Source organism: Mauremys mutica, chromosome 2 (genome assembly GCF_020497125.1).
Source record: "Mauremys mutica isolate MM-2020 ecotype Southern chromosome 2, ASM2049712v1, whole genome shotgun sequence".
Classification (NCBI taxonomy): domain Eukaryota; kingdom Metazoa; phylum Chordata; order Testudines; family Geoemydidae; genus Mauremys; species Mauremys mutica.
The window spans coordinates 284466188-284477676 of record NC_059073.1 but is presented as its reverse complement, the minus strand read 5'-3'; the positions used below and the strand labels follow the sequence as shown (position 1 = coordinate 284477676).

Sequence of the window (11489 nt, the reverse complement as noted above, 5' to 3'; positions counted from 1 at the left end):
TTTCCCCTTTCTCCCACTGTTCTTCCCCGTTGCTTTTTGATACCTGCTGTGAATCACAGCAACTGAGACTCACTGGAGGCTAAATACCATGCTTGTTTTTAGATGGTGGAATCTAACTTTCCCGATGCATTTAGAGTGGGCAGCAACTCCATCATGTATGTCCAAATTCCTTAGCCAGGACTCCAGATGTTGTCTGCCAGTCAAATAGTGGACGGTAATGAGTGTTCTAGCTAGGAAACTTTTGACCCCTTGCCAAACCTGTGGTATGATGCTCACCATTTGTGTGCCACCTTAGAGGAACGGATCAAATTGACCTAGCATCTGCCTATGTAAAATCTCCCCTGGCTGGGTCACAGGTGGGGTTCATACCAGAGATTTCCCTCATACCATATGCCTCTACTGTTTGAGTGAGGTAGTTAGTTAACATGAGAGCTGTACGTAACTCAAATGTTACATGTTACATCCCCTAGAGGGTGACAGAGCTGCAGTGTTGTTTGTTATACTAACACAGTCTAATTTGGTAACTCTGACCTCCATTTTTTGTGTTTTAGCTTGTGGCTAAAGAAAAATTCCAAATTAACAAGTAACAAGTAACAAGGGGATTAGCTGGCTCCTGTGATTGTTAGAGAACGTTCTAGAGCCTCTCTGGAGCTGGTTGAAAATGTCAGTGTTTCTTGGTCCAAAAAAGGGTGTTTCACTGAAGACATTTAAAGAAAATTCATTTTTGATGAAAAAATTGGGGTTTTCAGAGGCAGAGCTGAGGTCAACCACACATCTGTCAGGGCTGGTCTAGGTCCTCTTGGTCCTGCCTCAGCACAGGGGGTTGGCCTAGATGACCTCACAGGGGCACCCTCCATCTCTACATTTCTGTGATTCTATAAAAACAAAGTTTTTCAGCACCTGAAAACCAAGAACTTCTTGATTTTTTCCAACAAAAGCCTGTCCCGAATAGCTCTCAGGCACTGGTTCAAATCCAGCTCTTGTCAGGAGTGAGCAAAAGGTGTTGCTGCGGTGGGGGGGGGTTGTCAATCCCATTCCTGCGGACGTGTCTACACCACGGTTGGTATCAAGATTGGCAGTTTCTGCAGGCAGGCCCAGCATTGAATGCAATGTGGTGGTGGAACTACTAAATTGCACCTGGAGGTCAGAGGTCAGGCACATGGGTGGGGCTGAGTGAGGGAGCTCATCCTGTTCGTTTCCCACATTCACACTCTCAGCATAAAGGGTGATCATCATTCTCCATCTTCTAGCAAGGTTAATGGAGACACAGAGGATCAGAGTGAGAGTTGGGTATAAGAGCCATACTTTGACTCCCAACACTGGTTCATTCCAGTGGCTCACAACTGCCCCTTGCCATCACGGTTATGCAGCATTATCAGGATGATGAAAGTGAGGCTGTATAATACCCTGGCTGATCATGTCTCCTGCTAGTGTCTGACTCCAGCAATGCTAATAGCTTGCTATTTACTCACCCCTAACACCCTCTCCTTTAGATCAGAGGGTGTCGAGGTGTCTTGCTGTGAAGGACCCATCATCGCTGATAGCCATGGTGTATATCACCCCTTCACAGTTAGACGTGTCTCAAACCACATCCAGGTTCATGGTTTTTTAACATCCAAATCAGTATCACCCAGAACTGAGCTCTGAGGGCCAGATTTACAAAGATATTTAGGCACCTAGAAATACAAATAGGTGCCTAGCAGGTCTTATGAAAATACCTGAGTTTGGTACCCAACTCCCAGGAGCGGCACCAACGCAGCAAGCGCGTGCCTGGGGCGGCAAGCCGCGGGAGGGGCCTACCGGTCGCTGTGAGGGCGGCAGTCAGGAAGCCTTTGGTGGCGTTTCTGCGGGAGGTCTGTCGGTCTCGTGGTTTCGGCGGCAATTCGGTGGCGCGGGACTGGCAGATCACCCACAGAACCGCCACTGAATCTGCGTGACCGGAGGACCTCCCGCAGAAAGGCCGCCGAAGGCTCCCTCACTGCCGTGCTTGGTGCGGCAAAAAACATAGAACCACCCCTGCTAACTCCCATTGACTTTCAGCACCTAAATACTTTTGTAAGTCTGGTCCTAAGGGCCCAGCACCAAAGCCAATAGGAACTTGATCAGAATCTAAACAATGTACCAAGCAGAGTAGGAGGCAGAGCATAGAAGACTCCCCAGGAGAATCTATCACGGAAGCAAAGTGAGAGAGCCAGTTTAAGCAAGCGGCAAATAAGGAGCCACGGCAGCTAGCCCAAGAAGAAATGGCAACAAGGATGTGGGGACGGCTACTGATGCATGAGTAAGGAAGCAGGTGAAACAGAGGCACAAGTCACCCAGCTGTATAATCCAATTTTTATTGCATCATCATATCTATTTTGAACACCAACTGTGATCAGTGTATGTCATCCCTGAAAAGTGGTCAGACGGCTCTGCCCAACTGTGTTCACCTCCTATACACATCACATTTGTGTGACTTGCCCTTTGCAGCTCCAGAATTAATCAATTGCACGTTGCTGCTGAATAGAGCGCAGTGAATCTTGCCTAAAAGCTTTGCACATGGGCCATCAGCTTTACACATAGGGGGAGGAGGGATAGCTCAGTGGTTTGTGCATTGGTCTGTTAAACCCAGGGTTGTGAGTTCAATCCTTGAGGGGGACATTTAGGGAACTGGGGTAAAAATCTGTCTGGGGATTGGTCCTGCTTTGAGCAGGGGGTTGGACTAGATGACCTCTTGAGGGCCCTTCCAACCCTATGATTCAGGAGCAATAGTCATACAATAGGATTTGGGAGATTGGTCTATTTCACTGCAGGTTACTTTCACTCTCATTCTTGTAACACAGGAAAATCCCAGTGTAAGGGTTATTGCTGTCACTCAAAAGCTGGTAGAAGATTTTTACAAACAATAAATCAAAGCGATATTTTAGCCCACTGCAAAAACATTGATCTTGTCTCCTTTGTAGAGTGAGTGGCTTACTCAGCTCTATGTAGTTCATAAATGCAGAGCAAAATGGTCCTTAATGGACACATATCTAGACTTTATAACACTGCCCAGCAGTGGCTGACAGAGCGTTCCACTTTCCTGCTGCTAGCCCAGTGACGCTGATCTGACATTCATATAGCGCTTGTCATCACAAAGGATCAAGAGAGCTTCACAAAACACCCTGAAAATTAGCCAGCGATTATTTCATTCACCACCAGGCTGAACTGCAGCAGCTGTTGAACCGTGCACAGCCATGCTGCTGAACAGCGTTAGGGGAGGGAATGAAGAACCCACCAACCTGGAATGGGACCAGGATGCTAATCCCTGGCCTAATACCCTTACTCTTAAGAAAATCAGCAGGTTCTTTAACAACTCTAGGTGAGTAGGACATTGGTGTAACATCTCCCCGAGCCGAGCAGCTCACTGCCCCTTACCCTTCAGCTGAGTTAGTGCCTCCGCCCCTATTTATCCACAGAACTTGCAGAACACAGGCAGTGCCTGCAACCAGAGATTAAACTGAGACTCACCACCAGAGCATTAATGCCGTGGATCTAATCGCAACCTTGACCAATGACTCCAGGTTACAACAGCACAAAGTTTCAGGAGCCCCCTGAAACTAGCCCTAAAGAAAGGAATGGGGGCTGCCCCAAGCCTATGAAGATGGGGATGGCAGATTGTCTCAAGCAGCCTCTGGCCAGCCAAATAGAAAGGCCAATGTTCAGTGAAGAGAAAGCAGTGATGACCCAGGCTGGCTATTAGTGAGTCACCCATTATCCTGGCCCCCCACTCTAGGATGGGACCAGCCCACTAACCCCTCACAAGCAGCCAGAGCCTCAGCAGGAAGGCAACAGCAGGGATTCAGCTGCAGCATTGTCTCTCCACTGATTTTTTTCTGAACCAACACTCCTGCTCCCCAGCAGTTACACAACACACACCTGGAGTCTGAACTTCCTAAGAGGTAAAACACAAGAGTTGGCTGCCAGTTTATAACAAATCCATGTGCTACAGGATGCCAGCATGGAAGTCCTGCTCGATCTGCTCCAAAAACAACAATCTTTGTCCTCTGGCTAAAAGGGAAGGTTATGCTATGGAGGGGTTTGTTTAGGGCGAAGATGGATTCCAAAGACCTGAGCAGGCAGTTTGCAGCCTCTTTCGTAAGAGGCACCTGGGGAAACCCAGGTGTGGGCCCTCTTGATTGCCACAAGACTATAAAGGGGGAGGGATAGCTCAGTGGTTTGAGCATTGGCCTGCTAAACCCAGGGTTGTGAGTTCAATCCCTGAGGAGGCCGCTTAGGGATCTGGGGCAAAAATTGGTCCTGCTAGAGAAGGCAGGGGGCTGGACTAGATGACCTTTCAAGGTCCCTTCCAGTTCTAGGAGATTGGTATATCTCCAATTATTACCCTTATTACCTATAAAAATGATGCCCGGGCCTATGCTCTGGGAAGTTTTGGTAAGCAGCTAGGTAAAGCATCGTGTGGAATCAGGGTATTCCTGAACAGGGAGAGCTCTATAGCGTGAGTGCATGCTATCAAAGAGCCCTTGTGCTAAGAAGCTGTTAGCTCTTGTAGCAATATACTATGTTTGTAGAAAACAAGGCTATGCTGAAATAGATCTTACCTGCTTGTACTGCTGTCACTAGCACTTGTGCTCCCTTAGCTGCTAGTAACTAATTTAAAGTAAAGGTTTGGCTGGGTATTTTTAATGCTTAGACACAAAGCCGAAGTCCCCAAACAACAATCAAACAGTTAATGGTTTAGAACACCAGCCAACAGCAGCGTGTCCAGAAGAAAGGTTCACGTATCTGCTAGCAAACACTGCAGCAAAATTCATCTTCCACCAGAAGCCTAGTGAATAGCGGGGTTTTGTTGTGTTGGCTAAAGGTGACTCACCTGGGCTATTTTGGGCCCCGGGAGTGTGGGGGAGTGAGTGGAACAGGACTCAAAGAGACACTGACATCTCTCCTTCACCCAATTGCTTTGGGCCTCTTCTTGTGTCATGCATTAGAACAAAGTGAAACTGACTAAATATGGACGATGAAACAGACAAGACTTACATTCTTCCCCTGTGCTTTACAAGAAGTAACCAAAGGGGAGAGAGGATGAAAAATAAATCAGCTCTTTTTCAGAATGCTTCCATTTTTAATAGTCTGAAGTATGATCAGTAACACAAGTGTGGACAATTTTTGAAAATATATTATTTTCTCTCTACATTATTCCTCTAGCTCTGTAGCTGTATTTTGGAAAAAAGAAAACAACCCACACACCTTTCTGCTTTCATTTTCAGAGAGCTGCTACCTGTTTTTACTGTGCTGTGATGTTCAGTTCAATCCAGTCAAATAATAACCAGCTAAACATTTAAAATTATTCTTTCGACCGCCTTTTTCTCAGCATCTCCTTCTTCAAAAAGATGTTTTCCGTACACACTGAAAATGTTTTACAGATTATATTTAAAAACAACCATCTTCCATACGTTCAGTTTAATACACTTACATTGTCTTCTGTGAAATTAAGTCTCTGTGGTCATCATGTGTTCAAAAAAGAATTCCCCCGCTTACAACTTCTTCTTTCCTTTGAAGAATGTGACTCAGCCCTGTTCATGCTGGATGCAAACAGCACACCCGTGGAGTAGTGTTCACGTATTTTTCATCATATTACAAAATAAAGGTGATCTTTGCAGTGTAGCTTTTTATACTGTAGTAAAGAGGACAGAACTGTGCCTCAATTTAGGATTTAAAAGAATGGCGTATGGGCCTGATCTGAAGCCAACAGGTATTTGTCCACTGACGTCACTGGCCTTTGGATCACGGTTTATTTGTCCACCGTATATTGCTTATACAAAGTTTGGATGTGCACTTTTACAATGACAAGGATCCAAGTGTCACATCTGCCTTCCAGTGACCAAACACAACCCCCTTCACTAAATCGAAAATTCATTTAAAATCCCTAAACTGCTCTATAAAAATAGGAGTAAAATAAGAATTACCAGTCATTAAAAATTAAAACGTGTTGAATAGTCTTATTAACAAAATCTCAACAGCAGTGTCAGAATCGTTTCAGCGTAATGAATGGAGGGTGTGTACAGAAACAAAGGGTATTTTTAGCAGCACGGGAGTCAGGCTGCACTGACTTATACCTCTTCCAACAGCACTGGGGATTGCGCAGGGTAGGGATGAGGGCAGATTTCGGTTCATTTTTAGTCTGTAGCGGTGTCCATTGATTCTTGAAAGATGGGTTCCGCTGCTGTTTCTAATTATTGTCCAGAATATTGATGTGCACAAAAAGCATGGCTGATGGGTACGGGTCCCCATTCTTGGTCAAAAGATGAATGTGGCGGTAGCCTGGAATGAGGAAAAACGCACAGACACAAACGCTCACTTTCAAGTGACGACGTGGTTGCTACTCTGAATGTTTTACACGCAACACCATGGGCTTGGATGTAAAGATGTGAGAGAGCAGCTTATTTTTTATACGCAGACTAGGGGCATTTCTACGGCAATGCTAAAGCGTGACCCTCCCACATCACTTCCATTTCCTACGCCCGAGTCTTCCCCTTCCCTGAGCTTTAACTTTGGGCCATATAGAACAGGTACACCAGTGCACTGTGTTATGGTACAATCCAGTGAGATGTTATAGCTCCACAATTACACTTCCCACCGCTTCTACAGCTCTTTCCATCGGAGGGTCTCAAAGCCCTCACCAAGCATTAGCTGGTTCAGTGAATACGTTAGCTTTACGTGACTTGCCCAGTGGCTCACAGGCAGTGAGAGAGCCAAGAATAGGAACCAAGAATCCTACTACTACCACCCTGCCCTAATCACTGCTTCTCTATTGGTGCTACTCCATAAACAATAGATCCAGATATTTTTTAAAGGTCCCTACTTATCCACCCCCTAATTACAGTGCTTATTACGTTGCTAGGAATACACTGGGCAGAGTTCACATTTGACCAGAAACTGGGTCTGGTCCCACTACGTTTACAATAGATCACTCATGATCACTCGTGTTCAGACCCTTGGGTTCGTATTGTGCCGGCAAAGACGGCAGCACTAGTATCAGAGTGCCCCTGAGGCACTGGCTCCGTACTGACCCTGACGGAAGTGAACTGCCTTCGGCATTAACACCACTGCTTCCTGTAGCACCTGGCCTTTCCGAGGCAGCCCGAGAGCATGCTGAAGTGAAGCTGCTTCACTTCAGAGTATGCTCAAACCACATCCTGCTTCCTGCTGCACGCCTGCGAGTGAATCCACCGTGTGTGTTTTCCCAGCATCTTTCTTACAATGTATTACTCGGGTCTCCAAAACAATGACACCGTTCCGCAGTGGTCAATGTAATGGCTTATGCTGGGCCTTTAAGGGAAGTCTCTGGAGGCCACGCTACCCTAATCCTAACAAACAAAGACTCAGGCAGTTGGTGGTCCCAGGGTAACAGCTGGTCATGTGGGAAAACCCAGGCTGTTAGCCTCTCTAGGGCACTGCTTGTTTTTAAAGGGCCGAGCCGGTGTTGTTTGCTCTGCTCCAGACAAAGCTCCTTACCTTGCTTTAGACAGGTGAAGGGGATGGTGTACTGTCCAATGAAGTCGTTTTTGGTTGATACATCGAAGTCTTCCACCACAAAACGGACCAGAGCGAGTTCAGGGACGTCAATGTCAAATCCAAACTCTTCATCCCACTTTGGGTTAAACCCTGAGCAAGGGCGAAGAAAAATAAAACCAGTCATGCCAAGCTGAAATCAAGACGGGATGTCTTGCTTGGCAGATAGGCTCCAGCTCAGCACAAGCTATTAGGCTTGACGGAGGAATCACAGGGTGGAATTCTCTGGCCTGCATTACACAGGAGGTCAGACCAGCTGATCAGAACGGTCTGCTCTGGCCTTAAAACCCATGCATGAAATCTCAGTCCCACCGAAATCAATGGGCGTTTTGCCACTGACTTCAGTGAGGTCCAGATTTTGCTCTAGAAATCCATGAACTGATTGGAACAATGTGAACCACAAAACAATTGGACTGAAATAAGCGTTTTCACTCTACTGTGGCATTTCTGACCATACGTTGGCTCATGGAGTCCCCTCTGCTGCAACAAGAACCCAGTGGCTCTCGTCTAGTTGTGGGGGATTGGCCTTATCCTCTTGGTACTCTGCAGAAGCCTTTCCATGGTGAACTGACTCAGAGGTTGTAAAATCCCATTTGGGAATAACCAACATTGACTCCTGTTGAGTGTTGATGTCAACTAGATTACCAAGGTGAGCAAAGATCGGCAGGTCCAGTGCTGCACAAGTATTCTCCGAATTGACCCCAGGAATTCAATAGGTAAATCTTAAGGGGAAAGAGAAAATCCCTCTTTCATCCAAAATTACCCACCTACCTGTTTGTGAGTACACGGCACGGCTACCTGACCAAGCCCAAATTGTGGTTCATAGGGCTTCTTTTTAAAAGAAGCAGGATACTTCTCCAATGATGTAATGGGTGGTTCAGATGCAAACTGCTGCTGAATTCAGCAAAGCAGTTGTCCCATGTGGACATAAGTCTAAGATGGGGCGGGCAAACCTGAGGGCTGCATTGGGTTTTGTAAATTGTATGGATAGCCGGTTAGGGGAGGGGGTCGTGGCCTGCCCCCCCCATCTGTGCCCCCCCGGACTCCTGCCCCAACCCCCCCCGTTCCCTGATGGCCCCTCTGGGATCCCTGCCCCATCCACACACCCCCACTCCCTGTCCCCTGACCACTCCCAGACCCCCGCTGCCCCATACAACCCCTCCTCTAATTCCTGACTGCCCCCAGAACCCCTGCCCCTGACTGCCCCCCACCACCCCATCCAACCCCCACTCCTTCCTGACAGCCCCCTGGGGACCCCTGTCCCATCCAACCACCCCATCTCCCTGTCCCCCGACTGCCCCCCGGAACCCCTGCCCCTGACTGCCCCCTGCTGCCCCATCCAACCCTCCCATCTTCCTGACTGCCCTCCCGGAACTCCTGCCCCCATTCAACCCCCCTGTTCCTCCCCCGACCGCCCGAACCCCTATCCATACCCCCGCCCCCTGACCATCACCCCGAACTCCCCTGCCCTCTATCCAACCCCTCCTGCTCCCTGCCCCCTTACCGCACTACCTGGAGCACCGGTGGCTGGCGGCACTACAGCCGCGCTGCCCGGCTGGAGCCGGGCCACGCCGCTGCCACGCAGCACAGAGACTGGGTCAGGCTGGGCTCTGCAGCGGCGCTGCCCCAGGAGCTCACAGCCCCACCCGCCAGAGCCTTGCGCCGGCGGTGGAGCGAGCGAGCTGAGGCTGTGGGGGAACAGCAGGGGAGGGGCTGGGGGCGAGCCTCCCGGGGCAGGAGCTCAGGGGCTGAGCAGGACGGTCCCGCGGGCCGGATGTGGCCCGTGGGCCGTAGTTTTCCCACCTCTGGTCTAAGATGAACAGGAACAAATGCAACTGTTCAGGAGAACAGCCCTGAGTGCCAGGGAGAATTCAACAGGCCCAGCCCTGCTGTCTTGATTCAGGCAAAGCTCCAACGGACTGAGTAAGCAGTTCTGCCCGAAATAGGATTAGGTCTCTGCCCAACTGGTTTATAGTTTTTGATTTGGGATTTATTTTCTGCATACAAACAATAGCACTTAGTCAGCAATGAAACTGACTGAGATCTGCTGCAGCTTTTCTTTGTTAGACCCACTTTAACTAAAAGAGCTACTGAAGTTTCATTTACCAGTTAGTAAAAGAAATAGCGCAGCTGGAAGGGATCACAGTCATCTCCACTCTCCAGTGATAAAACAGACCTGGGCAAAAAATCCATCAGCTTTTTGCAGAGAGGAGCCCTATCATAAACGCAGCCCTGGTCCCTGAGGGTGGGCTGGTCACTAGCTGACCTGAGATCTGGCTCTGGAGGTCAAAACTGGCCCAGAGAGCTGGAACAAACCCCAGATCTGAATAGTGGATCTGGAGCCCAAGGTGGTACCTCTGGGGTTTCTCTCCATCCTCACGGGAATGGACAATCTGGTTGTGAGGAACACAAGAGCCACCCCCTCTTTTGGATGCTGAAATTCCCAGCATCAAACTCAAATCACACATCACCCTTTGTTTGAAGAACAGAGGCTGCTCTGGCCATAGTGCAGCCTGAGCAAAAGCCGCAATGTCTGGGGATCCGGTGAGAGATCCCACAAGCTCTCCAGCCCAATCTGATCAGTTGTAAAGGTCTGGGTCAGCTGGAGATGAGGGAGTGCACAGGGACCCAGGCTGACAGCCAGACGCTTCCTGCCCAGCTGACACTGACTGACGTTACGTAAATCACGGAGGCTACCTTGTGACTTGGACGACACATCAGTGCTGTGGGATAAGGGGCAGCACGAACGCCCCTGCACGCGCTACTCAGGTCAGCTACGCAGACCCAGGAGCAAGTAGATGGCGAATGGAGTGAGCTTTGGCTCCACTCACAAAGTGCTGACCCTACAGCTGTGCTGGTGCAGGGGGTGTCAGAGTTTGCTGCTGGTTTGGGTCAGCAGCACATTGCTAGACCCCCAAAGCTAGAGTGAAGCAGAGAGGGAATTATGCCTCAGTGGTGTGGCTGCCTCCTAGCAAGGCTCAGGACCCTGCCAAAAGGCACAATCCAGCCCTTAGCCGCTCTGGGCTTCAGTTTCCACATCTGTAACAAGAGGATACTGTTGCCTGAGTAAAGCCCTGTGAGATCTCTGGCCGAGAAGTGCTAAGTACTGCAGTATTGCGTTTCGGAGGAGTATCTGAAGCAAAGCTCTGATCTTTTGGACGTTCATTCATCCCGTCAACGCTGCAGAGGCCAGAACCCAAACACTAGATTTGGGCACTGATTGGAGCTGGGGACATTCAGGTTTGGGCTTTGGTTCAGCCTCATTTCTACTGCTGATGGGGATCTTGCGACCAGATGATCAGAACCACAAAATCAAAGCTGAGCAGCTGACAAAGAAACAAACGGGCTAATCAGATCAGAGGCAACCACACTTCAGAACGTCTCAACTCAGCCGGTTTGTTTATGTGGTTTAAACAAGCCACTCCCAAGAAACAAACAAGGAGATGGATAGAACATCCTGTTCAAAACTCAGCGGAGCTCTATACAAATTGTTCAGAGGACAGTGGTTCTGGGCGAGGCCTGCTCTAGCGAAGCAAACAGTGGGCTCACCCCTGCAGGGCACTGCGTGCCCTCAGCATCCACTGAAGGGCACAGGAACTGAGAGCATTGCAGAATTGGGCCTCAGAGACACAGTGGTTTGCTGGGAATACTATTCACAAGGGGAACATTTGCGGGTAGTCCATTTTCAGTCTGATGCTCTCATCAGACAAAGGCATTAAATGGGACATTTAAGTTGAACAAACGCACTTCTGAACCCCTTCTTGCCTGAACTAGGATCAGTATTGCCAGGCCCAACCATTCAAAAAGCATGAGTCAGGATCCAAAAAAATCCTGATGTTTGGCTTAAAACCCCTGAGAGGTTTTAAAAGTAATAAAGTTGGGGGGGCTTCTTCTTTGCTTTCTGGTTTGAGTCCTTAGGGCACACTCGGATCATCTTT

At 48.7% G+C, this 11489-nt stretch overlaps 1 protein-coding gene across 1 annotated transcript in view; it reads right to left on the bottom strand.

Moving 5' to 3' along the window:
* Positions 1-5075: 5075 nt before the first annotated feature.
* Positions 5076-11489, bottom strand: part of PLCD1 (phospholipase C delta 1) — a 90397-nt gene continuing 83983 nt past the window's right edge. The window contains exons 14-15 of the mRNA XM_045006847.1: positions 7495-7644; positions 5076-6300 (exon numbers count right to left, since the gene is read on the bottom strand). Coding sequence (XP_044862782.1) covers positions 6209-6300; positions 7495-7644 — 242 coding nt within the window. The 3' untranslated portion in view covers positions 5076-6208. The remainder of the gene's footprint in view (positions 6301-7494; positions 7645-11489) is intronic.